Here is a 26,284-nt window from a genome sequence, read left to right as displayed (position 1 = left end):
GCTTTAAAAATCCTACTCCTCCTTCATCCTTGAATGGATTTCATCCATATTTGGTGTGAAACATCAGTGGGGAAGGACAATCATATTTTATATAAATGAAATAGATCCGACCACTATGGGCAGAGGGGCGGGGCTCCAAAAGGTCAAATTTTCTTAATTTAAGCTAGATCCTACTCCTCCTTCATCCTTGGATGGATTTCATCCATATTTTGGTGTGGAAACATCATTGGGGAAGGACAATCATATTTTATATAAATGAGCCTGGTCCGACCCCCTAGGGCAGAGGGACGGGGCCTAAAAAGGGGAAATTTTCTTAATCTAAGCTTTGAAATCCTACTAGTCCTTCATCCTTGGATGGATTTCATCCATATTTGGTGTGAAACATCATTGGGGAAGGACAATCCTATTTTATATATATGAGTCTCTGGTCAGACCCCTTGGGGCTGAGGTGCGGGGCCCCAAAAGGGCAAATTTTCTTAAATTTAGCTGCTCGCCCACTTCCTGTTTTCAGATTTCGGTCTCCAATCTCAGAGGAAATTGGTCTATAGGGGTTTTAATTGATTCTGAAGGGGAACTTTAGGTGAGGACAATCATATTTTTATAAAGGACCGAACTAAGACCCATGGGGATAGTATGGCGGATGTCCAAAATGGAAGCTTTGCTGAAATTTGGCTTTAAAATTCGTAAAATGGGTTACAACCATATATGGATGAAGGGCTACCAAGTTTGTTCAACGAATGACATTTACCTATTTCAGAAACTTACATATTCAACTAAGGAGTTCCTTGTATTGTTTATATTAATCGTTAACCAATACTTTATACTGTGACTTTGTTGTTTGTGTGCAATGAGTCAGATGACCGTTAAGGCCCATGGGCCTCTTGTTTAGTGAACTTGTGTCATTTTCTCTGAAAAGCATGATGTTACGATCCGCCTTGCAAAAACATTACGTCACAATCAATACCTATATACACACAAGGGCAGATAACTCTCTAATATGGGAATATGTAATATTATGCAGATGATTACATGTAGATTACAATTACTGGGTATGTTAGCAATACATTATCAAACCTACTGAAATAATTTGTATCTTGAGGTGTTTATAATCCAGTTAAAAATTAAAAAAATACAATGTATAAAAAATCTAATGAATATAGAATCTTAGTTTAAATGAGTGTTTATTTCATATGCAGTTTTATAAAACATTTCTTAAAAGTATTTGTTTTTGGAGCCTTGGGCAGCAAAAATAAAAACCTCAGACAATTTGTATGAAATCTCATATGAAATTAACATAAACAAAGGATACTTTTTATCACATAACTACAACAACCTACATCTTAAAGAACGTCAATGCCAAAATGTGCTGCAAAATTCCAGCAGAGCAAGTCGGTAATTTTGTACAGCTGTCCTTGAATCCCGATATCAAGTCAATTTTCTTGACGTCATTTTCTTGCTTCTGTCATGACATTCATGACATCACAATTGATTTCCTCCAAGATAGCAAAGCCAATGAAAACCACCCCAGGTTATATAACAGTAGTGACATATGCAAAAATATATTACTCATGTGAGTCACAAGACATCTATCTTATAATGTGATAATGTCTGTTATATAAGACTAGAATTAAGGGTTACATAAATATTCTGTAAATAACAACATAAATTAATCATCAAAATAAATAAGAACACTGAAGGTGATGCAAAGAAAAAAAATCTGAAAAATATCAATTCTGTCTTTTCAGTTCTTCTTCATAAGCTTTCAGCTTACTTTGGAATCCATCATTGGGGCGAATCGCGGGACGTTTATCTTTGACATGACTATAGGCATGTGTAAGAGTCATTCCCTCGCTGCTCATCAGGTAAGCAATGACGATGGTCGCAGCTCGAGAAACTCCGGCATTACAATGGACAAGCACAACACCATTCTCTGAAGCACGACCTTGATCGATGAACTGAAAAGCTCTGTCAAATGTTCTAGTAATTTCAAAATCAGGGTGGTCGTCTATCTTTATAGATTTGTAGGTGAAGCTTTTTGGGAAATGTTCATCCACAAATGACGCCACATTTAAGATATGTGTAACATTGTACTTGTGTAGTGTTTCTTCATCACAGGCCACATCCTGAGAGCCTAAATATAAACCAAGGGCAGATTATCCATATAGCAGGCTTCAGACAAAATCAAAATATTGAACAATTTATTAGTTTCTTTGTTTTTTTTTTGTTTCACCTCCCAGTACGGGTCATTTAAGGATATGTGCAAGCTTCAGGAAGTGGAAAAATGCAGAGTTCCTGTGATAAAAACACCAACCTGCAGTCAGTGTCTGGCAACTGAGTCTACCTCAAGTGGGATTTATAAACTTATTACACATACAATGTATAAGCAAGAGGCCTATGGACCTTACCGGTCACCTGAGTTCGGATTCAGAATGAAACAAAGACATGTACACAATATATATTGGCCCATCAAGCCTTTGAAGTCAGTCAGTGATTTTATAAATTTGACATTTTAATCTATAAAGAGTATTTGTTCCATCAAATCTGTGAATATAATGGCCATTTCAAACTGATAATTCTTACAACATTTGACTCATTACTAATTACAAATGACCAAATAATGCTTAAAAATGTGTTTTCCCTAAATGAACTATAGTAAATTTACCTCCCTCCCCAGAGGGAAACATGAAACCCTTGGGTCATATAATTCATAATTTTTGTAAAGGACCTTTTAAGACCTTTCTATCTATGAATAGTATTTGATTCTACCACATCTGGGAGTGGAGAAGATTTTTGAAATTTTAGTCAATTTTACCCCTTTGGCCCCTCCATGATTGCCCTTTGGGGTGGGGATTATATGATTCACCATTTTGATTGGCCTTTTGCCTTAGAAGGTTTGTGCAAAATTTCATTGAAATTACTTCTGAAGAAGTCAAAAATGTAAATTGGTGAACATAAATATAAATCTATTGATATCTCTAAAGCCATTCAAATTCATTGAAAATTCATGAAAATTCAACCAGTTTTCCTATAAATAAATCAGATTTTCACTATTTTGAGAAGAAGACTTACTTAATAGAAGTCCTGGTAGGATTTCTCCTACCTGCATGTCCGGAATACCCCAGCCTACAAACCCGTATGTCTGGCCGACACTTTTTTGGGACACAACCTTTCCATCCTCGTCATGGCTTTCAATATAAGACTCCCCTCCCACTGTGATGACTTTGGTGTCTGTCTTTTTCAGGTTACTCTTCTTAAAACCAGTTAAGGAATCTTTCAGTGAGCCACAGAATGATTTCTTCTTTCCACTTGCCATGATGTCAACGTGCAATAAGTCCTATAGGATATAAAATACTAATAGCTAATGTACTAATTTTCACTAAATGTGTATTTGTATGATTACAGATAAACGTTAATTTCCTGAAACAAAATTGTGGAAACCTGCATGGTAGCATTTTCTACCAGAAGATGACTTTATCCACAAACAAATAGACTAGCCACCAGACCCTTAGTTGTTAATAAGACTTTCAGCAAAGGTTTTTACTAGATTATCTCCCCCTAGTTTTAAACCTATCTAAGTCAGACATGTAGTGGAGACAAAAATAATCAATCTAAATTTTAGTGTTTGATTTGGTTTGGTTTATCTATTTACGTCCTATGAACAGCCAAGGTCATGTAATGACGGCCTCCCACTTATGTGGTGTGTTGCGTGTATGAAGTGCGGGTGTGGGTCTCGGGAGACTACGTTATATTCATATTGTGTCTTCTTGAATAGTGGAACCAAATTTTAGTGATTTTTTTTTCAATATTCTAAAGACTGGTGGCCAGTCTAACAAAAAAATTATGTTCTTAGTTAATGAAGGGGCTATGGCTCTACACCCATGCAGCGCTACACATGATCAGAATCTTTACCACTTTACAAATGGTGTGTCTCTGCTCATCCTCAATACTCCAGGGGTTTCGATCACTTACGATCTCTACAAACCTGGACTATCTCATAGTAAAATTGAAGGCAGCTCAGAGGAAAACAGCTGAGCCAATCACAGGTGTGCAAATATTTCCTTTGAAGACTACAGAGATCCAGTGTGATGTTCAACATCAAAGCCACACAGCCAACCACAGTGTACCGTTCAACGGCTCTTTTGATGTATATCAAACGACTAAATTACATGTTTTGTTCTGTTGCCTTAAATTTTACTATGCAATAGTCCAGGAGTGTAGATACCGTAAGTGATCGGAACCCCTGGAGTATCGAGAATGGTCTTGGCTTGGTGACAGATATTTTTACCCAGAGCCTCACAGGGGTATCAACTCAAGGCAATGTGTGAGGAGGCATCAAAAGAGACATTAGGAAGAAAAAAATTCGGTTAGGAAGAGAGAAAATAAAGTATTCTAATTTTTGTCGCCTTTTTTGATCATGCAATAGGGGCAGCTGGTACAATGTACGTATGTTCCTAGATAGACTCTAGGCTATCTACTGTTACACGTTACTGTAGCCTAGCTTATAAATAATTTATTAAAATCATAATTAAATACGAAGTCAATTTAATTACATTTATGATGTGGATTACATATGTAATGTTGTATTTTTACATGTTTATATTACACTATTTTCTTCGCGGAGGGATTTCTTGCCTTTGGTACTCTGTAAGGGATCTAGCCTCTTTACCGTTTGAGCGCATGAATTCCGATCACGTGACTGCGGTTAGCGTCACTTCATATATCAGCGCAGAGGCCATAGGTAAGAATCCCCTTTTCATGTTTTACCCACCTCCATCCCCTTAAGCGCCTTCCAAGAATTTTATTTTTGGTGTTAATACAAAATTTTAATTTGGTGTTAATACAAATTTCTGGGCTTTTGGCGCCAATTTCTATCAATTTACATCGGGTCTTCTGTGGTTTTGCACCACTTTTTAATGTATGTATTTGAAGTCTGTTCTTCTGTGGTTTTTGGTGTTAATACAAATTTTTATTTTGGTGTTAATACAAATTTCTGGGCTTTTGGCGCCAATTTCTATCAATTTACATCTGGTCTTCTGTGGTTTTGCACCACTTTTTAATGTATGTTTTTTAATGTATGTATTTGAAGTCTGTTCTTCTGTGGTTTTGCACCACTTTTTAATGTATGTTTTTTTATGTATGTATTTGAAGTCTGTTCTTCTGTGGTTTTGCACCACTTTTTAATGTACATGTATGTATTTGGTGGGATCGCAAGGCGTAAAGTTTGGCGTTAAGTTTGCACCCCACCTGCATATGTTGTGAATGGTTTTCTTTGTTTAATGACAATTTGTTGTTATGGGTCATTGTTATGCAATATATGTTTTATATATTTTTATTCAAGTCGTTTTGTGTGGTAATAAAACGGCCAATTTTCAATTCACATTGGATTTCTTGTTTTGATTTTAGTTGAGTGATGTTAGGAGAATCACACATCATAAATTAATTTATCAAATTCTGATTAAGCCTTTTAGTAACTGTTACATGTAGATCATAATACCATTACCACTCCATTGTATTTCAATGTCATAATGTATTTTGCTTCATAAGCTAACTCTACTTACCTCTCAGCGTATGCTTAAAACATCTTCAGACTGATTGTCACGTCCAAAAATAGACAAATCGAAACTAATGTTGTTGAGAAACCCAACTTCCGGTTTGTTGCACGAGGGCTAAAGTTCGGATAAGAACCGCGGATAAAATCGACAGATCATACCGGATAAAATCGACAGAGTGACTGAACATGTCCGTCGCACATGCAGTTATTTTTATTCCGTCTTTTTTTTAACAATACATATTTTGGATTTGTATGTAAGAATAAAAAAAACGCATTATATATATAGACTAGGTGTTTTGCCACAGCTACATGTAGCCTATAGTAGCTGAGATAGGCCTATAAGTTTAACTGTTAAACACATACAATGTATGTGTAAAGCCACTGCAATGACTGATATCATCGGTCACTCTGACACTATATATAGCCTATAGCTATACCACGGAATATCAAAATGTGTCGAATATTATAGACACAATAATGACTATAGATTGGAACCTTGTAGTAGCCACCAGTGAGAGAGAAGTATTTTAGAAATATTATTCTTAGAAAATAAAATGAAAACATGTGAGTTAATTACTACAACCCTTCTTGTAAAAGTAACATGAAAATCCTGCTTTTTTATAGTGCTAACTCATGATCACTGAATCGTAAAACCGAAGACACCGAAGAACACAACCCGCCCTTTCATATTATACTAACAACGGCCGAACCAGTCGTCCCACTCATTGTATGCTGAGCGCTAGGCAGCTAGGCAGGAGCAGAAACTATCTTTTGCATAGACTATGGTGTGTCGGTCAGGGGGAATTGGTCCAGATAATTACTTATACGGGCCGAGCGGTGTGTAAAAGTACGGCGGCGTATTAGGGCCACTATATAATTTAATTTATCTTGTACGTACAAGTTAGTATCTTGTACGTACAAGATAGTATCTTGTACGTACAACTTAGTATCTTGTACGTACAACTTAGTATCTTGTACGTACAAGTTAGTATCTTGTACGTACAAGTTAGTATCTTGTACGTACAAGTTAGTATCTTGTACGTACAAGATAGTATCTTGTACGTACAACTTAGTATCTTGTACGTACAAGTTATTATCTTGTACGTACAACTTAGTATCTTGTACGTACAAGATAGTATCTTGTACGTACAAGATAGTATCTTGTACGTACAACTTAGTATTTTGTACATACAAGTTGAGTTGAACTGCTGTTCATCACCGCAGAATTGAGTCACCCGCCTGATATTTTTCGTAATTAAAGATAGTCGGTCTACTTTGCATTGCTTAGTACGATCACAGGTTTATTAACTTATTTGACAATATGAAAAATATAAATATATATTAATGAGGACAATATCTTTTTTTCCCAATCGTAGTTTGAAATTGCCGGATTATGAGTTGAAACTGTATAGTCACTTGCATTATTTTGAAACTGACACTGTATAGTTCCTTTCGAGGAAACTGTATAGTCGCTTGTTTTATAGATAAGATACATTTAGTGATAAAATGGATATGATACATTTCCGATGAATGATAAGTTTTATCTATTAAAAAGAGGAGCAAACAAATTCGTAATTTTCTTCAGTAATAAAAGTTAAATACTTCACACTTGTGCCATTATTGGAAAAGTTTGAGCATTTATTTTACTTTAGAATAGTAGTATTGAAAATAATTAACTGCCTCCGAAAACAATCTGAGGCATTATGCCCTAATTCGAATGATTTACTGATTGCACAGACAACAAAAGCAAAACAAATTATTTCATATATGTTTTTGTGTTTATTAGACATACACACATCAATTATTGTCAAAATGATGATCATAGTTAATACTCTGTTATAAACATTTACATATATATATGTTCGGAAACTTATCACAGCATTACAAATCCACAACATGTCGCAAGATATTCTTTTTTCCCTTTGGCTTAAACAAAGGGTACGTAATATACGTATAGCTTCATGCGATACCATGGTGACGTAAACCAGCCACAGCCTTTAATACCGAGAGTTTCAACATTATACTATCTTGTACGTACAAGATACTAACTTGTACGTACAAGATACTATCTTGTACGTACAAGATACTAACTTGTACGTACAAGATACTAAGTTGTACGTACAAGATACTATCTTGTACGTACAAGATACTAAGTTGTACGTACAAGATACTAACTTGTACGTACAAGATACTATCTTGTACGTACAAGATACTAAGTTGTACGTACAAGATACTAAGTTGTACGTACAAGATACTAACTTGTACGTACAAGATACTATCTTGTACGTACAAGATACTAAGTTGTACGTACAAGATACTAAGTTGTACGTACAAGATACTAACTTGTACGTACAAGATACTAAGTTGTACGTACAAGATACTAACTTGTACGTACAAGATACTATCTTGTACGTACAAGATACTAAGTTGTACGTACAAGATACTAACTTGTACGTACAAGATACTAAGTTGTACTCTCACCCTAGGGTAAAGACAAGCTAGACGAGATCTTTGCACGTGCCCAACAATAGTATGACGTCACCACATCAGTATCATGACGTCGCGGTAATAGTATTATAACGTCACGACAACAATGAAATGACGTCACAAAGACGGCGAAGACGGCGACTCATTGAAGTTACGTCACCCTCGCTTGCAAAAGCGACACGTTTATTAGAGACACAAAGTGGTGCACGGGGTGAGAGAAAAAGAATCATTCATCCTCTTTGGGGTGAGACAGGAGATCTCAACCCTCGGGATAAGATTCCTAAGCTGTCAAACACTCGACAAAGCCTCGTGTTTGACAACTTAAGAATCTTACCCCTTGGGTTGAGATTCTCCTGTCTCACCCCAAAGGGAGTGAAATATTCTATTATTCCATGTCCATGTATATGTACACGCGAAACATCGCCTATTTTAGTATTTCATATCACCGATGCATATACCAGAGACAACGAGAAGCTTATTCCAATCACAAAAGGCGAATAAATCAGGAATATATTTTTCCCTTGTCACTGCCTAACTTTTGGCCTGGAGATGATTGTCGTCTTTGTTATGAAAACATTGATTTCAGTTCCGGAGATGAGCGTCGTTCTTGTAATGAAAACCTTGACTTCATTTCCAGAGATGAGCGTCGTTCTTGTAATGAAAACCTTGACTTCAGTTCCGGAGATGAGCGTCGTCTTTGTTATGAAAAACATTGACTTCAGTTCCAGAGATGAGCGTCGTTCTTGTAATGAAAACCTTGACTTCAGTTCCAGAAAACCTTGATGAGCGTCGTTCTTGTAATGAAAACCTTGACTTCAGTTCCAGAGATGAGCGTCGTTCTTGTAATGAAAACATTGACTTCAGTTCCGGAGATGAGCGTCGTCTTTGTTATGAAAACATTGACTTCAGTTCCGGAGATGAGCGTCGTTCTTGTAATGAAAACCTTGACTTCAGTTCCAGAGATGAGCGTCGTTCTTGTAATGAAAACCTTGACTTCAGTTCCGGAGATGAGCGTCGTCTTTGTTATGAAAACATTGACTTCAGTTCCGGAGATGAGCGTCGTTCTTGTAATGAAAACCTTGACTTCAGTTCCAGAGAAGAGCGTCGTTCTTGTAATGAAAACCTTGACTTCAGTTCCAGAGATGAGCGTCGTTCTTGTAATGAAAACCTTGACTTCAGTTCCAGAGATGAGCGTCGTTCTTGTAATGAAAACCTTGACTTCAGCTCCAGAGAAGAGCGTCGTTCTTGTAATGAAAACCTTGACTTCAGTTCCAGAGAAGAGCGTCGTTCTTGTAATGAAAACCTTGACTTCAGTTCCAGAGAAGAGCGTCGTTCTTGTAATGAAAACATTGACTTCAGTTCCAGAGAAGAGCGTCGTTCTTGTAATGAAAACCTTGACTTCAATTCCAGAGATGAGCATCGTTCTTGTAATGAACCTTGACTTCAGTTCCGGAGCCGACAAACAAGACTCTACTTTTGCTTTGACGTTCAGCATAAAGAGGTAAAATATGATAAAACTGTTTTCTCGTTGCCAATACAAATATATTGTAAGCAAACAAACAAACTTTCTGTCACTGACTCTTATAACGGGTAAACCATGGGTAGGCGCCCAGTTCCTGGAATGCTAAAGACAGAACTTAAAACTCCCAAAGGTACAAAAATGTACAACTCGTCAAACACGAAACTGTTATAAGGGATAGTATCCCATGTTAACAAATCCGTAAATCGACACCTCAAGTAGGAGGGGAGGGGGTTCAATTCATTTTGTACGTTTCTCTCGACACACTGGCATAAGTTCACGTTAAGATGTTCCACTGCCGACGGGGCATAATTGATGTTTAATCGTGTATATTTGAAATACATGTATCTGATTTTGCTTTGTTGTCTGCACAATTAGTACCCCATTCCATATGTAGTATACGATGTAGTGCCATGTTGTTGGTTTTTTTCCTTGATATCATTAATTATTTTAAATACTTTTTTAGAATATGGAAAAATCAATCACTAAGCATGGAACCTTGTGATAGCCCAACGTTTTAGAGTATATCTGGTATTATGAAAAGAAAACACTTCAAAATAGGCCAACACATGAACACATTTTAAAAGTTGATTCAGTATTTAAATAATTGTATATTAGTATTTATCTGTAAACTTAATTAAGCATTTCCCAAACTGACATAAAAATGAAGATGAAACGGAATTCGACCTAACATTTTTCTAATTCTGGATATTCATTCAATACTAAAATTTGGGATCATAACAATGTGTTGGTTGTACAGGATGTCCCATAATTCATGTTACACGTTCAGAAAGTTATAACTTTTGACATACATGAGCCCCAAAAAGAAATTAAGGGTATATGAAGGCATATATGCATACAGTTAAAATTTTTGTTTTGATAATATAAAGAAATAATTTGATCCTGCTAAAAAGCATTGGTGTCATTACTTTTAGGACATCGGCACGTCACGAGGACATTAATATTTACACATATTGAGAATTTTTCCATACTTTGTACGGCACGGTGACTTTGGTTCTATAATGTCCAATTTCTTTAAAAAAATCATATCTGTGTGAGTATTACCAGAATTGCAGAAAGTAATCACCAACACCAGAAAACGTGGTCCAATTAGGCATAAGAGAATAAGAATGAATCTTCAATACTAGTGTTCTTCACTTGCTCAGATGTCAAGGATAGCGTAATTTGGACCGCATTTTACAAAAAATGCGTCTTCTAAAAGGATTGTTGCTAAGATTACATATATCAATTTGTTAAGATGTTTTATGAAGAAAACAAAATGTTTGGTTGTCGGTTTTTTGTAAATTAATTCTTGGTTCTTTGCCTTCTAGCTGTATTCAATAAATCATTAAATTTTGAAAGTGTAACTTAATTTACGGGACACCCATGAATTTCGATCGTTCAAACTCCACTTGGAAGACTGCATTGCTCCAATGTCTTATTGTGCGCTGCTGTAGATTCTAGCTTTATTGTACACGTATAGTTGAATCAACGGTTTTTTTTTACGGAAGAGCTTTTATTCGTCAAAAACAAACATATCAATGTCATTTACATCACTTTCGGAAAACTAAATGTTCTCTTTATCAATCAATGGATAGGATGTTTTTTGTGTGTATTCAAATATGACAGTAGTAAAAGAACTAATTTATTATTATATATACAAAGATGTAAGTTTCGTGTACTAATAATATAGTAGACTGGATTACCTGCCTTAGTACCAATTCTCACCGCTAGGTTGCGCTCATTTTCGGAGCGAAGCCTAGCGGAGAGTAGAAAAACTACGGCAGGCAATCGAGTCTAATAATATAGTTATCCAGCTCCTTATCCGAACGCCTCTCCTCGTCCAATCAAGCTAGTTTAAATTTTGTAGATACCCTTGAAGCTGGGCAACTAGTTCCGAAATGTCACTCTCGGAGAAGGGTTTTGCATCGTCTATGGGTCTTTCCGACTGGACATGATGAATTTTGACATTTCCTCCCGCCAATCCTTCCTGTTTCAAATGATTTAGTATAGCAGATACGTCTATTTCCTCTGGAAAGCGACTTGGCTTAGAGGCTACCATTACAATCAATAGTAATAGACATACTATACGAATTAGCATGGTTTTACTATAAATACTTGATCCAAACGCCAGCAACGCTGAAATATATAACCAGACATGGTTTCTTACATTCTAACATGGTGCGAATGAAAAGAAAAAGTATGCGTTGCGAATTAATAATCAATTACCAACATCAACTCTTGAAAACGTTACCGAAAACAATATTTAAAGCTTTTGAAAAAATGGATTTCTTTGTCAACAGGGATAAATTGGTATATATTATATTTTATTTACCAAAGTTTGTTTAAAGAGGAATTTTTAATCTGAATATTTTTGCTCTAATTAAATATCTTTACATGTCACATGTCATTACCTCGAAGTCGACAGGAAAACGAGTGAGTGTGTTAGCCGGTACAAGAACGTAAAGCCCCATCAATCACTCAGTCAAAAGTTATCCAAAAAATAACGTTAAATGTACGTGTCATGAATAAATATAATAATATAGTGTAAAATTTGACAAGATCACTTGCTTCGAAATATTTGCGGACCTTCATATCACACATTCGACCTTATGATTTTTTTTCTTCAAGACTACCGCGAACCTTTAGCGTTCGATAAAAAATTGCAGGAAAACCATAATGGATTTGGTTTGTATATACATATGTAATGAATAGGATTTAGTTTGTATATAATGGTTACAATTCATATCAAAAAAGAAAGAAAATATATATATTGAAGTTCGGAGTATGATTGCAGTGTGCTATACTTACAGAGCAAATGCTATGCTGATTCGATGATGATATCGTCAACAGCTGAACACGAAGACCTCTTCTAGGCGTTTATGATCATCTGTGTTTAGGTCTATTGACCATTACAGTTTGTAATTGTATTACTTATTACGCCTCTGGCATTTTGTTACCAATAAACATGAAAACTTGCTCTGTAATGACTGGTTCACTTCAACTAGAGCATTCACCTTAATCAATTAAAGAAATCTGTCCATATAATATAAGTAATGCATACACCATATCATAGTCTATATCGCCCTCATGTCAAAGGACGTCGTCTCTCTATCAATATCTTCAAGCAAGGGAACGGAGATCGAAATGTGATATGTTATGAAACCTTTTAATAATGGAGCGACGTACGACCTTGAACTAAACTACGTAAGATAACTTTTTTATCGAAACACTTTTTTTTCATAGAATTAATTAAACGGCTAAAAACGAATCCATTAACTTTGAGTTGTCATTTAAGCCCAAACAATTTCTATAAACGTAAACACAAAATTGTCGTAATCTAATATCTTATCTAGATGAATCGTTTTGTTCGGCCTAACCATTTACAGTCTGCCAAGAGCATTTTAAAATACAAGACGTGTTTTCGTTCTTCCAGGGCCCAATTTCACGAATATTTCTTAAATTTAAGGAATTCCTTAACTTAAATTTCCCCATAGAAAAGCTTTACAAAACTTAAGGAAAAAATCTTAAGTTAAAGGAGCCTTCCTTAAAATCTGTAATGCTTTCCTAATTTAGAATTTGCCATAGGAAGTAATTACAGGTTAAAATAAATGTGAGAACCATTGACACCAATGATATCTTGAGAATTTTGACGTCATTTGATTTTAATTAAGATTCAAACCTTGTGAATTAAGTCGATATGATGATACTACAGGTATAGACCAAACATAATTTCGCGTTGTCAAGTCTAATCACTTTCTCTCAGTGTTTAATTATTGAAGTGTAGACAGGCAAATATATGGAGAATATTCCTTGTTTCTTGATGAATACCAGTTATATTTCATCGAGTGAGTTGAAAATATCAGTTTCCACCTCGCGAGATGAAATATTACTGGTATTCATCAAGAAACAAGGAATATTCTATTTATAACATGTGTTTTCACACTTTCATTTACAGAAGACCATCACTACTAGCTCCGCCATTGTATTGTACAGATTTATTTGCCCTTCCAATTATTACTTTGTAAGCGTAATGTCATATAAAACATGACATCATTTTCGCGCACAAACTCATGAAAAACAATCAAAATGATATTTTCACTGTCAATGATGCATTCCAATTGGTATATTGATTTTCGCGACTGATATCATCCGAGATATACGCGAAATTTAATCGTACACGAAGATAAGTTAACATCAGTATCGATTCTCAATGTTTAAGGATTAACTTGAATGGAATTTTTTATGTAATGGAGATATAACACAAAAATCTGAGTGTACTCTCATCATAAACCGCGAATAACATAAAAAATCTATTCAAATTAATCCTTATAATTCAATTTACTAAAGATAATCTCTTCAAAATTCAAAATTCATTTTGGGGCTCTTTTGTCTATGAAATCATTTCGCCGTCATCTCAGCCAATCAGAAGCAACGTTACAAACGACGACGCCATTTTTTCCTTTATGGGCTGATAAAGTTAATTTTTAAGCCAATGAAAATGAAATAACAAGCAACATTGAATTATATTGAATTAAGTTAACATGTCCGAAACATTGCAATATTAATCTAGACTATTAATTGGTTGGTTGAATACATTAGATGTCCTATAATAATAACTACATTATGTAAGACCACTTAGGGAAGGTTCCCATATGTAAAAGACTTATAATGTGTTGCTTGTGTGTGAATGTATGTGTGTTTTAGGAGGCTGTGATATAGTCGTGTTGTGTATATGTTTGAAATCTAAACAGTATAAAAATGTGCTCTGTCGTGGAAATGATCTACTTAAATCACAAGCGAAGCAGTGCAAACATAGGAAGTTTAAGTTTTTTTTTATACTTACTGGATTCTGTTATGTCCACTTTTGTGCCATTGATGATATTTGAAATATACTGACTAAGGTATTGGTTGACTGTTAATGTACATCGGTGTGGTAGTTTTAACTTTGTTCACCTGGTGGCAATGTTACAATTATTGTAAGTGCAAGTTTTACCGCTGCATAATCGGACGTAAATTAATGAAAAAAACATCATTGACATTTGGAGTATTCATTAGACGTTCTAATTATCCGTAAAGAAACTTTTCCTTTGATATCTTATGTATATGAAAGATTTAAAGCGATTAATTATGGGATTATTATTGCTCGGCGAATATTTTTATCCCCCGCCCAACGAAGTTGGCGGGGGATATACAAATGGGTTCCGTCCGTCCGTCCGTCCGTCCGTCCGTCCGTCCGTACGAATGGTTTCCGGAGCATAACTCTAAAACCAGTAGAGATATTTCCACGAAACTTCATACACACATTGGTCTTATGGTCTAGTAGTGCCTTTTGCTATTTTTAGGTTTTCATTTTTTGCATTTTTTCCGTAACCATGGAAACATTGCTGAAAATATCATATTTTTGTACCAGGTTCGTTTCCGGAGCATAACTCTAAAACTAGAAGAGATATTTGCACGAAACTTCATAGACACATTCGTCTTATGGTCTAGTAGTGCCTTTTGCTATTTTAAGGTTTTCACTTTTTGTGCTTTTTTCTGTAACCATGGAAACATTGCTGAAAATGGCAGATTTTTGTGTAGGTATCGTTTCCGGAGCACAACTCTAAAACCAGCAGAGATATTTCCATGAAACTTCATAGACACATTCTTTTTATGGTCTAGTAGTACCTTTTGCTATTTTTAGGTTTTCATTTTTTGCACTTTTTCCGTTACCATGGAAACATTGCTGAAAATATCATGGTAAATGGTAAATGTTTCTTTGCAAAACTCCACCCATCTTTGTGTATATATAGTCTTAATATAAATGTCAAGGCTGTATACCCGATTCAACAATTGCAGCCCCGCTCTACTTGAATTATACTCCATCTTTCTGTAGCTCAACTTCCTTTTTTCCTGGTTTTTTTTCATACACATAAGTCTCCACAATCAAACTTACTTCAGCTTTGATATCTCCATTGGCGGGGGATCTGAATGACTATGTTTTTTTGTTTTTTTTTAAATTGCCGCACTTTATTATAATTCTGTATTAGGACATTATCGTCAGATACATTCTGTTCACGGTAACAATATATAGTTGATAGTTTCACATAACATCAGGTATGAATAAAAAAAAAACAATAAACAATGTTATGGGTACTGAAATGGAATCATAAAACATTTATTGAAAACGTAACCTGCATAATGTGTTAATTTACTTTTACAGTGATACACACGAACTTATATTAAAATGAAAATAAAATTAAAATTCACAGAAACACGAATATATTACAAATAATTACATTATACACAGAGACAAAACATGTGATGGGCACAATTCTGTTTTACGGTGCAGCCGCTGTTTCACGTTTCGGCCCACCGCGTGTTTTTGGCTTTTTCGCAGAGGCATCCGGGAATCGGGTCTTACAGAAGGACATTTGGATCTGAATAAAATACATTCCTTGTAGTTTGACAGAATAAAGGACCTTCATTAGATACTGTAATGCATTTATAACTGTCATTGACTAAATGTATCTCTAAATCAACGGCGCAATAGTTTTCACACAATATTCCTGAAGTGATGAATACAATGACTTTGGCAAGATTTTTTTTTTTTTTTTTTTTTTTTTGATAATTTTGATGATCCCACAAAAGTTTTGTAACAAGACATAATTTGATATAATTCTTATTTTTTTTTGTGTTTTGTGTTTTTAAAGATTCTCCACCGCTGACAAATGGTACTTTTTCTCTATAAAAACAGGATCAGATGATTTAGTATGTTTCTTCCGTTATACAAGTTACTTAGTTTACACCATCACCACCATTGAAAAGTTTGAGCTTCTAATTTTACTTCAAGTTAATATGATAAATAATTAATTGCATCCCGAAAGAATTCCATGGCACTATGTCCTATATGGAATGAAGTACTGATTACGCATGCACTAAAGGCAAAATAATTTTTTTTTTTTTTTTGTGTGTTAATTAGATATATACATACACGATTAAACACCAATTATTGTTCAAATAACCAATATATTTTATGCTCTGTTGGCGGTGGAGCATCTTTAAAAGTTTATTATGGAAACCAATGATAATTCCTACCTCGTCGATGTATGCCTTTACCCCATGGTTAGGTCTACATCCTCCAATCTTCAGAGGGCCGAATCCTGGTTTGATTTTACCTGTTAAATTTTTATACGAAATCAATGTAACAATTCGTCATACCAATCAATCAATCAATCAATATTTTATTTTAGTGTCACGCATCGTAAAAATATACAGCCATTGATAAAATAAATGTACAAGTAATTTTTGATGCCCAGCCGATATCGGCTTATGAGACACTTATGAAAATGTACATGGAGTTAAAAATCCTCATTGTTATACATATTAAAACTATGTTAAAAATCACATGTGAAGCACAAAAGTAAAATTTCATCAAGGTATCATTTAAAACAATTTTTTGATATTCTTAAAATTAGCTTTCTTCGTTTCATCATTTGATAGATTGTTTTAGATAATAGAAATTGAAGTTCATTATCACAGAATAAATAACTAAGTATAAGGAAGTGTAAGCATTAGTTACTAGAATTCTTTTTTGACGTTTTGTTTGAATACCTGAGAATGGGGCTTTATCTGTAGATTCCAACAGATTGCCATCTTTTTTGTCAACAAACTGCAACTTGGCAAACATGGACTGTCCATTGAACAAGAACAGTACGTTACTCCAGGTCTCATCCTGTAGATAGATCAAAGTAAGGAGTTTTTAATCGTGAATAATAAATGAAAATTATATGTCAAAAGGAACATTTAAAAATTCTTTGAAAAGTGTCCTGCTGATTCAAACATACAATTATTTGTGTTTGAATGAATGTTTTTCTGTACTGTATTACATAAAAATGTTTATTGTGTTGAAACTTCTTTTGTTTTCATAGTTGATATTGAACCCGGATATAAAACAACGAATTGTGTGTACGTTATTCGAATAGACTACTTGTTTTTACTGGGCCAACCACGAATGTTTCTTCAGGAAATACTGTAAACCACTAAAGTATATAAGTACCCACTAACATTTTATGTTACACAGTATAATATTAATTATCATTATTAATTATTATTAATAGTCATCATCACCTAAGCAACGGTTGACTGACTGGAGAGATAATTGGTCAATACGTGACGTCTGTGGCGAAAAAAATGACCAACTCACTTAAATGGCATTGATATCGTGATTTACCAGGAAGTAAAAAAAAATCATTTCAAATGAATAAGTTCCGTAGCTATAAAACGCTTAACCAGGTATTTTAATTGATTTTCAGTACGAGGCTTGCTGATGCTAGCAAAAGACAAAGCTATGGTATTTTTGATGGACTGGATTCAAACATGTATTCAAAATTCAAACATTTATCAAAAATACAAAGATACAATTATTTGGGATGGTTTTTTTTTTTTTTTTTTTTTTTGTTACGCAACAATACAAATAATACAAATAAAATAATGTAAATATTGTAAACTGTGTTCCCAAATGCATCTGATAATTTCATAAAACCTACCTTGTACGGTACGGATATCACACTAGACTCTCCGAGAGAGTTGACGGCGCGGAAGTAAATATTCTTTTCGACAGTGTTAAGATACACTTCGAGGGAAGGAGAATCTTCAACGTTATTGTCAGTCTGACAGTTCGACAGAAGGACTTCCTTCTCTGGACTGTTGGCGTCCTTGGGCAGAGGATAGACTCTCAACTGAAATCCAAACATCCTAGACATACGATCGTTGTTGTCGTAAAACGGAATTGCGATCCAGGAGCTTCCTAAAAATCGTCCGTATCCAGACATTTGTTTGACTTGATGACCGTAAATATGAATTCCTGAATCTGCCATATTTTTTATCTGGCTCTCGCCTACATTACCAAAAAGCACTTGTACTTCCAGACGACACTCTGAAAAATATATTCAAGAATTAAACACATTGTGTTAATGGCAGGAAAGGGTAACTATTTGTACGAGAAAACATTTTCTACTAAATACTTAACTGACCCATAACCACTGCAAATCAAGACCACTTTTTACTTTCAAACACTTGCATCTTTCTATCCATTTACCTCTATATTAGGCGCCTTTACTGTAATGTCAGGATGTAACCTACTAGGGTATTATTGAACACTTTATCACATGTGATTCAAGAATAGCTATTTTCTGCTCATTATATAATTCATTGTATAAAAAATATCCATGTACAAATTATTTTAAAATCAAATATTTTTTCAAAATAACTTAGGAGAAGCTTTATGTTTGCTCTTTGTTTTACTTTCATTCTAAGACTTTACTTGTCGATTTTTCCTCTACTGTATTTCATTCCCGTCATGTTTCAATTCATATTTAGTTTTCTGGACATGATATTACATAGTATGTAGGATTTATATTAAAACGTATAGCCGACTATTTTCGTGACAAAATAAAACTTATGCGCATCACATTTTTGCGATTTGACTTCAATTGTATATAAAATTCAATCTATTCTTATTATTATTTTACAGACCACAGATTCGTGACAACGGCGATGACCCGCGAAGTTGCAAAAGTATAATTCTCGACAAAATAAGACTTTTAGTGTACATACGTGGAGCTTCTCCAGTGCCAATACAGGAACAGGAGGCCTGGTCAAACCTAGTGCCGGTCCCACATGTCATGACAGTTCCTTTGCTAGCCAGATTATAGAAACGGTCTCTATTTTTGAGATCTGGCCTCAGTTTGCATCCTATCGCGAAAAGGAAATGTACAAGTAAATGTAATGCACAGTGTGCGGAAAACAAATTTCCGGATAACTTTAATAGGAGAATAGTTAAGTAAAGCAAAAAACCCATGCAATCATATCTTACGGTCCATAGGAAGAGTTCGACACAACTAAAACTTGTATTTGTAAAATGTTATATAAGGTGATGGGTTTCATTGAGAGTGTAATACAGTGAAGCAATTAGGGAGAAAATAGATTAATTGTCAGAGTTTGGCTCATAGAGGTTTTACTGCACGTGATTTTCTTCCGATAAGTATAACCATGCATACGTAAATGTATCTTAATTAATGAATTGACATTTCAATTAACACCATCTACTGTCTATAAATACCTGCTTCACACACGTAGCGAACATCGATTTGCTTGGCGATCCGTGGACAGTGGTCAGACAGGAGTCTACCGATACTGATTTCACATGTCTGTTTACGATTGCACTCCTGTGCGATAACTTTGGTGGCGTCTACATTCGTACACGATGTCGTGTCCTGTTCAATCCTGCATGTCATCGGATCAGCTCCGCCATAAATGGCTTCTCTTACGCGAATAACGTCCCCTGATGGACAACGTAACACGTCCTTCTCATTCCTACACACCACCTGGGATCTGCTGCTCTCTGGAAAAAAAGGAGTAGAAAAAAAAGAAATGTTATAATAGATGTCACATAATCATAGTCTCTCAACAAAATGTTTATTCACAGGTTTCGACAACCATCTATAAAATGTAATTACCTTCTTCAACCTTAACCGTGGTGACTTTCGGAAACCACCTAGTTACTTTCATCAGCGCTAGCTGTGGTAAATTTCTCAAACCACATATAACCTTCTTCAACCCTAACTGTGGTAACTTTCGGTAACTACTTAGGTATCTTTTACAGCCTTAACTGTGGTTATAAAGGAGCTCTTCAGATCAAACTATTTAGGAGCGGGATTCCGTCACATCATCCAGGGATAGAAAATGTATTAGTAGCCTTTCTTTTATGATTTAAATATTTTCCTATTGTAATGTACAGTAACCAGTAGAAACAGAGATTTTCTCAACACTGCTACGTTAACCTTTTTGGTTAGCGGTGCCTTTGAAAACTGCATGCAGAAATAGTCAAACCATTTCCAGTTAATTTAGAGTATAAACACTATGTAATTCGGTTTATCATAAGTTAAAGAACGTTGAAAAGTGTCTCTGACGTGAAATGTTGTTATATAATGTACTCATTTATGTAATGCAAATAGGAAAATAATCTTCAGTGTTACTAAGTAGTGAACAGAAATTTTTGGTATACTATAAGCAAAATAAATAAATAATTAAATAAATAAAGAACTTAGAAATGTGTTTCTGATGACAAATATGGTTATACTCATTTATTCTATACAGTTAGAGAAATAGTCCCCAGTGTTTCTATTACTGATTGAATTAAAAGTATGATTCCTATATAAATGGGGCATGTTATAAGTTATCGAACAAAGACATATGTCTCTGTAATCGAACACAGAAAGGTGTCTCCGACATGTGTGATGGTATAATACATTAACCATACATACGTAAGTCACACTCCCCCACTTTCCGCCTACAGAGTTAAAAAAAACTAGTCTGACCTGATATGATAGAAATGTATGGGTTCAATACATTGACCTCTATTCATTAACTTCGACAAAGGGCGATAAAATACATCTCAATCCATCGTAATTATCGCCCATTCTGTCGTCTGCTAATGCATTCAACTATAAAATGTCAACACAGACTTAATCGCAAAATGACGAAGTACAACAATTATACACATTGTACAGGCAAAATAAGACCTTCTACTCGCAAAATATTAAAGATGCAAAAATGGTATTTTTTCACTATAAAAAACGGTAGCAGACGATTTAGTATTTTCTTCAGTTACAAAAGTTACTTACTTTACACCATTACCACCATTGAAAAGTTTGAGCTACTAATTTTACTTCAAGTTAAAAATTTGAAAATAATTATTGCATCCCGAAAAATGTCACTATCCTATATGGAATGAAGTACTGATTGCGCATGCACCAAGGCGAAATAATTATTTTTATTTTTTTTTGTGTTAATTAGGCATATATATACACGATTAAACACCAATTATTGTTCAAATGATTAATATCATTTATGCTCTGTCGGCGGTGGAGCATCTTTAAGCAAAAATGCAATATGGTTATGATTGATATTGTCATCGTATTCATCAAATTTTACGTGATCTCATAACCCGATTGAGTATAGAAACGGTATAATTTGCTAAACATTTTAAAGCAAAATAAACATACATATATTCTTGAAACGAACATTTTCAGTAAAATAGTTTGAGCATTATAAACATTGGTAACTACAAAAGGGTTTTCGATGTGGCCTGCCGGAATTTTGAGGGAAGATAAGTTCATTTATAATATTAGAACTTAGATTTTTGAGTAACGTAATCAACGTTCTGCAATTTGTAACTAGTACCAAACTACTAGTAGTCATCATGAAAGTAACTTGCATAGTCCGTCTTTGCAGTATTTTAGCATAGTAAGGAAAATGTCTAAATCAATCGATGAAATTATCTTATTATATTTTTCTCCAAATCACATTTAAATTAAAAGGACTTTGTTTACCCATGTTTCGCATATTCCGTCTTTGGAGTGATGTAAATATATTTTAAACATAACGACAAGGTATTTTAAATCAATCTTAATTAATTTCAATCTTGTCCTTTCCCCTTAGATTGAAGAGACAACTTACCTGTTGGTCCGTCAGTCTTGACATACAGTGAACATGTCGAATTGCACCTGGCGTTTTCGGTACACTGGCGTCGTTCACTGTCATATCCAGTTCCGAACGGACAACAAATAGCGGTGGACAGTCTATCGATACATTTCCAGTAATGGCGGCAGTTTCCATGACCATCAGCGTAGGACGTCAATGTGGGGTTAATTCTGCAGGGGTCTGATTGGCGAGATTGACATTTTTTATATAGTAATAGGATAAACATGAACGAATAAAATGATAAATCGAATTGCTTTTACTTTGAAACAATAGAGAGTGGTCTTTGTAGAAGTGGGACAACAATAACTACGTGAAAGCTCAGATTTTGATAGCTTTTTAGCGGGCTTTAAATCCGCAATAGCGTTAAAGACTGATTCCATCAAATCATTATTTACAATGCAATATAACCGTAACATGTTTGTATAAGGAAATAACTTCTGTTGAATCCATACTCAATACTAGTAAGACATGTGCAATAAATCATATAACCTGTTTATAATCTATGCAACTATAAATGTAGTCACTTGTAACCAATGATCATCTTACCTTGTAATTACCTACGTCACTTGTAGTTAGCATTTTGTCTTTCTACAGGTTACTTCATTACAACTTAAGGGTTTTAATATGTCTCGAACAAAAGCCTACGGGTCATGCTTTGTAGTTGTTATGGCACATGTAATTGGTCCTTGTTTTAAATGGAAGACTTCAATCCCAACATGAAATATGTCTCGAACAAAAAACTACGGGTCATACTTTGTAGTTGTTATGGCACATGTAATTGGCCCTTGTTTTAAATGAAAGACTTCAATCCCAACATGAAATATGTCTCGAACAAAAAACTACGGGTCATACTTTGTAGTTGTTATGGCACATGTAATTGGCCCATGGTTTAAATGAAAGACTTCAATCCCAACATGAAATATGTCTCGAACAAAAAAAACTACGGGTCATACTTTGTAGTTGTTATGGCACATGTAATTGGCCCATTGTTTAAATGAAAGACTTTGATCCCAACATGAAATATGTCTCGAACAAAAAACTACGGGTCATACTTTGTAGTTGTTATGGCACATGTAATTGGCCCATGGTTTAAATGAAAGACTTTGATCCCAACATGAAATATGTCTCGAACAAAAAAAACTACGGGTCATACTTTGTAGTTGTTATGGCACATGTAATTGGCCCATGGTTTAAATGAAATACTTCAATTCCAACATGAAATTAATTATCCATTTCTGGATAGTAGTATATCGTACAAGCTGTATGATATGGTTACTTACCACTTCCACAGTTTACACGGGATGGATAGTTACATATATTATTGCCAACATCGAAAAATGTTCCGAACGGACAGCGCATCGCCTGTTGCCTTTTACTGTGACATATATTGTACATTCGGCAATCCCTCGAGTCAGGAAAGAAGCATACATTGGGACCTCTGCATCGTCTGCAAATATCTGAAAAATATTATACATGTATGATGTAATCATGTATTCGAAAGAAACTTATTCCGTCTTTGCATATTACAGAGTTAACTCCCTTGCGGGTAAGTTTCGATTGTTACGTCATTATTTTGTGAGCGCAATTTACGTCGTTTTCTCCGAAACGTATGAGGTTACGCTAGCAAACACATGACGTCACAATCAATACCTACCCGCAAGTGCAGATAACTCTGTAATATGCAAATTCGGAATAGTATTGATGTCAAAATCTTATTATTATATCGTCTTGAATTATTTTTCATTTTAATTATTAATTGAATTATTATGATTATTGATTTAAAGAACTAGAAGCAGTAAAGCAATATGTAATAGTTCAACAATCAAAACAGTAAAACATCTGAAAAAGATAATTGCAAAAATATTATTGTGATACCTATTATGTTTTAGTAACATATGTGGCACATAATATCTCTCGAATCTAAAGTATACATGTGTTAGATACATATATTTGGCGATTTTGCTCGCTGAAATGTTGAGCTCAACTTTAAACTATTTGTACTATTACATGTAGGCATGGTAAGAAATGGACGAATATACATAAATACTAAATAGCAATATAAGTCGTTACCAAAAAAACTTAACCGCTAAAATGTTTTTTAGTAAATGAACAGATCACGGAATGATTAATCACTAATATCACCCATTAGAAAGTTTAATTGTTCATAGGAAAATTTCGTTACCGTGAAAAGGCATATAGTTGCAGTAACTGAGCAAATCATGAAGGCAATATGTACACAAAACTAAATACATAATTATTTTGGTGGTTCTATGGCCGATTTGAATCCATCATCGAAAAAGATGATTCTATTCCAAGAAAGACACACATATATACAATTATATGGGCATGTCTTAACATTTGTAAAACGTACACACAAACCAACTACATAGTTAGAAGCAGGTTACAGTATATTAAGCACATGCATTAAAGACGACAGGAGACTTTAAATACATGATTTACATTTTATTAGGCTTCGCCTATAATGACAATTGTATTATCTCACATTTCGTATGTTAAACACGGAAGGCCCGGGGCGATTACCTTCGTTGATATATAGCTATTGTAATTTGTAGAACATATACTTTTTTGTTTTCTCTCTCGGCCGACGTACACTATAATAAATATTGTTAACAGTTAGATATAGCTGATGTTTAGTCTATTGTCACCTTGTTTAAGGTTAAGATATATACTAAATCATTATCATAAAATTAGATAAAAAATAGATATCCCATGTAACAAAAGCAGTAAGCATGCATGGTATAAATGTATGCAAATCAGTCTTACCTTCAAAGATCAAGCAAGTAAAAACAATACAGAATTTTAATTAATGTATACTGCATTATGGAAAACTATGGGATTTGAATAACAAAGTAAGTGCGGCTTGCACTTAAGTAATGGTATTATATCCTTTGTCGACAGATAATCTCGGATTATTATTTCTCTAAAAAGATAGAGTAACGCAGTCCTTCTTTTGCTTCTTCACAACATGTATTAGACTACATATAGGTAATAATTTGATAATCAGGTATATCTATATATACTCTACTTCACGAGAATACAAACGCAAAAATGTATGCAGTAACATCACACGTGTTTTTTAAATACGAGAAACCCAATTAAATGTTTAATAACAATAGCTTTTGAGATATGTTTTTCAACATTTAAAAACATTGCAAATGGTTACATCCAGAGTTCCCTGTGTAATACCAACCTTGGCCGTAAAGCACTGGCAGTAGTGCAAGTAATACCAGCAGACTATAATACATCACTGCTGGATGTGGACTCACAGTCTTCAAAAATGCTGAAAGTCAAACAAGATGGCTGAGAAATGAATTTGGAATTAAAATCATTCGCCCTATTTGAAAAAAGTTTGAAAGTTTGAAAATCAGTTATGCCAATACCTTATTACAACCATTATTAATCAGCATTATCTATATATTTCATATTTTATAACCATTTATCTTCATGTTGTGAAATGCCTATGATATTTACATGCACACGTGATAGCTATTACAAAAACAGTATGCAAATAAAACTAAAATTTAAATAATAAACGAATATAATGATGCACCTAACTACGAGAACATATCGTTTAATAACAGAATTTAATATAAAACTACGCAAATACAATCAGTTACATATTACACAGTTGATGTTCTGGGTTTATGAAATCAATTTGAATTAATTTTTGAAATTGATAAATAAATAAATGAAGACTCACCTTTCCTTTGTGAGCGTTCCTTCTACGTGTGTCGTTGCTGGCCCTTTGTCTTATTTATAACGCCTCATACGTAATTACAGACACGGGTCATCGTTTATCAACAGGGGATGTAGCTATAGGTTTGCTGCTCTAGGGAGCGAGGAGTGAAGATTATTGATATGACGTCGTCAGCACAGGTAAAAGACAACGAAAGGAATGTTCATACAGTTAATGAGTTAAAACGGTCTGATGATGACTTTAAACAAAGCCCTGTCAGCATTATTACATACTATAAATTTTTACATATTCAACATATTTTTATTATTACTCCATAAAAAATTGCAAAAAAATAACATCTTGATGCATGACAACCAAACACTAATTAAGTTATAAAATAATTATTTGTCGTACTGGTAAAGGGTATTTAGAGGGTTTATTGAGTGATACAACAAGTTTGTCATTCTTTTTGGACTAAATTTTATACATTCATCTTAAAGAC

General features: G+C 34.4%; 2 protein-coding genes and 1 long non-coding RNA gene across 3 annotated transcripts; all 3 read right to left on the bottom strand.

Annotated features, from left to right (window-relative positions):
* Positions 1-887: 887 nt before the first annotated feature.
* Positions 888-5,680, bottom strand: LOC138314251 (dual specificity protein phosphatase 19-like). The gene is made up of 3 exons (XM_069254487.1): positions 5,559-5,680; positions 3,070-3,334; positions 888-2,131 (listed from the first exon to the last, which is right to left on the bottom strand). The coding sequence occupies exons 2-3, from the start codon at positions 3,311-3,313 to the stop codon at positions 1,728-1,730; spliced, it is 648 nt and encodes a 215-aa protein (XP_069110588.1). The 5' UTR covers positions 3,314-3,334; positions 5,559-5,680; the 3' UTR covers positions 888-1,727.
* Positions 5,681-11,052: 5,372 nt separating this feature from the next.
* Positions 11,053-12,443, bottom strand: LOC138316861 (uncharacterized). The gene is made up of 2 exons (XR_011207668.1): positions 12,369-12,443; positions 11,053-11,696 (listed from the first exon to the last, which is right to left on the bottom strand). It is a non-coding gene; the product is annotated as an uncharacterized lncRNA (long non-coding RNA).
* A 3,243-nt stretch (positions 12,444-15,686) lies between these two features.
* LOC138314250 (uncharacterized) lies at positions 15,687-25,939 on the bottom strand. The gene is made up of 10 exons (XM_069254486.1): positions 25,807-25,939; positions 25,297-25,386; positions 23,366-23,542; positions 22,062-22,265; positions 19,663-19,944; positions 19,158-19,295; positions 18,089-18,477; positions 17,154-17,274; positions 16,638-16,717; positions 15,687-15,979 (listed from the first exon to the last, which is right to left on the bottom strand). Exons 2-10 carry the CDS (start codon positions 25,349-25,351, stop codon positions 15,881-15,883), a joined length of 1,545 nt encoding a protein of 514 aa, XP_069110587.1. The 5' UTR covers positions 25,352-25,386; positions 25,807-25,939; the 3' UTR covers positions 15,687-15,880.
* Positions 25,940-26,284: the final 345 nt, after the last annotated feature.

This window comes from Argopecten irradians, chromosome 2 (assembly GCF_041381155.1).
Source record: "Argopecten irradians isolate NY chromosome 2, Ai_NY, whole genome shotgun sequence".
NCBI lineage: Eukaryota > Metazoa > Mollusca > Bivalvia > Pectinida > Pectinidae > Argopecten > Argopecten irradians.
Note: the sequence above shows the minus strand (reverse complement) of the source record. Positions and strands in the feature narration are given on the sequence as shown.

What these genes read in the sequence shown, in the direction of transcription:
- LOC138314251 (XM_069254487.1), bottom strand. Translation starts at nt 3,313, where the DNA reads ATGGCAAGTGGAAAGAAGAAATCATTCTGTGGCTCACTGAAAGATTCC. An exon ending in CCTACCAGGACTTCTATTAA is followed by an intron (nt 2,132 to 3,069) that starts GTAAGTCTTCTT and finishes GTTTATATTTAG; the next exon opens with GCTCTCAGGATGTGGCCTGT.
- LOC138314250 (XM_069254486.1), bottom strand. Translation starts at nt 25,351, where the DNA reads ATGTATTATAGTCTGCTGGTATTACTTGCACTACTGCCAGTGCTTTAC. An exon ending in TGGCACTGGAGAAGCTCCAC is followed by an intron (nt 18,478 to 19,157) that starts GTATGTACACTA and finishes TATATTTTTCAG; the next exon opens with AGTGTCGTCTGGAAGTACAA. An exon ending in TGATATCCGTACCGTACAAG is followed by an intron (nt 17,275 to 18,088) that starts GTAGGTTTTATG and finishes ATCTATCTACAG; the next exon opens with GATGAGACCTGGAGTAACGT.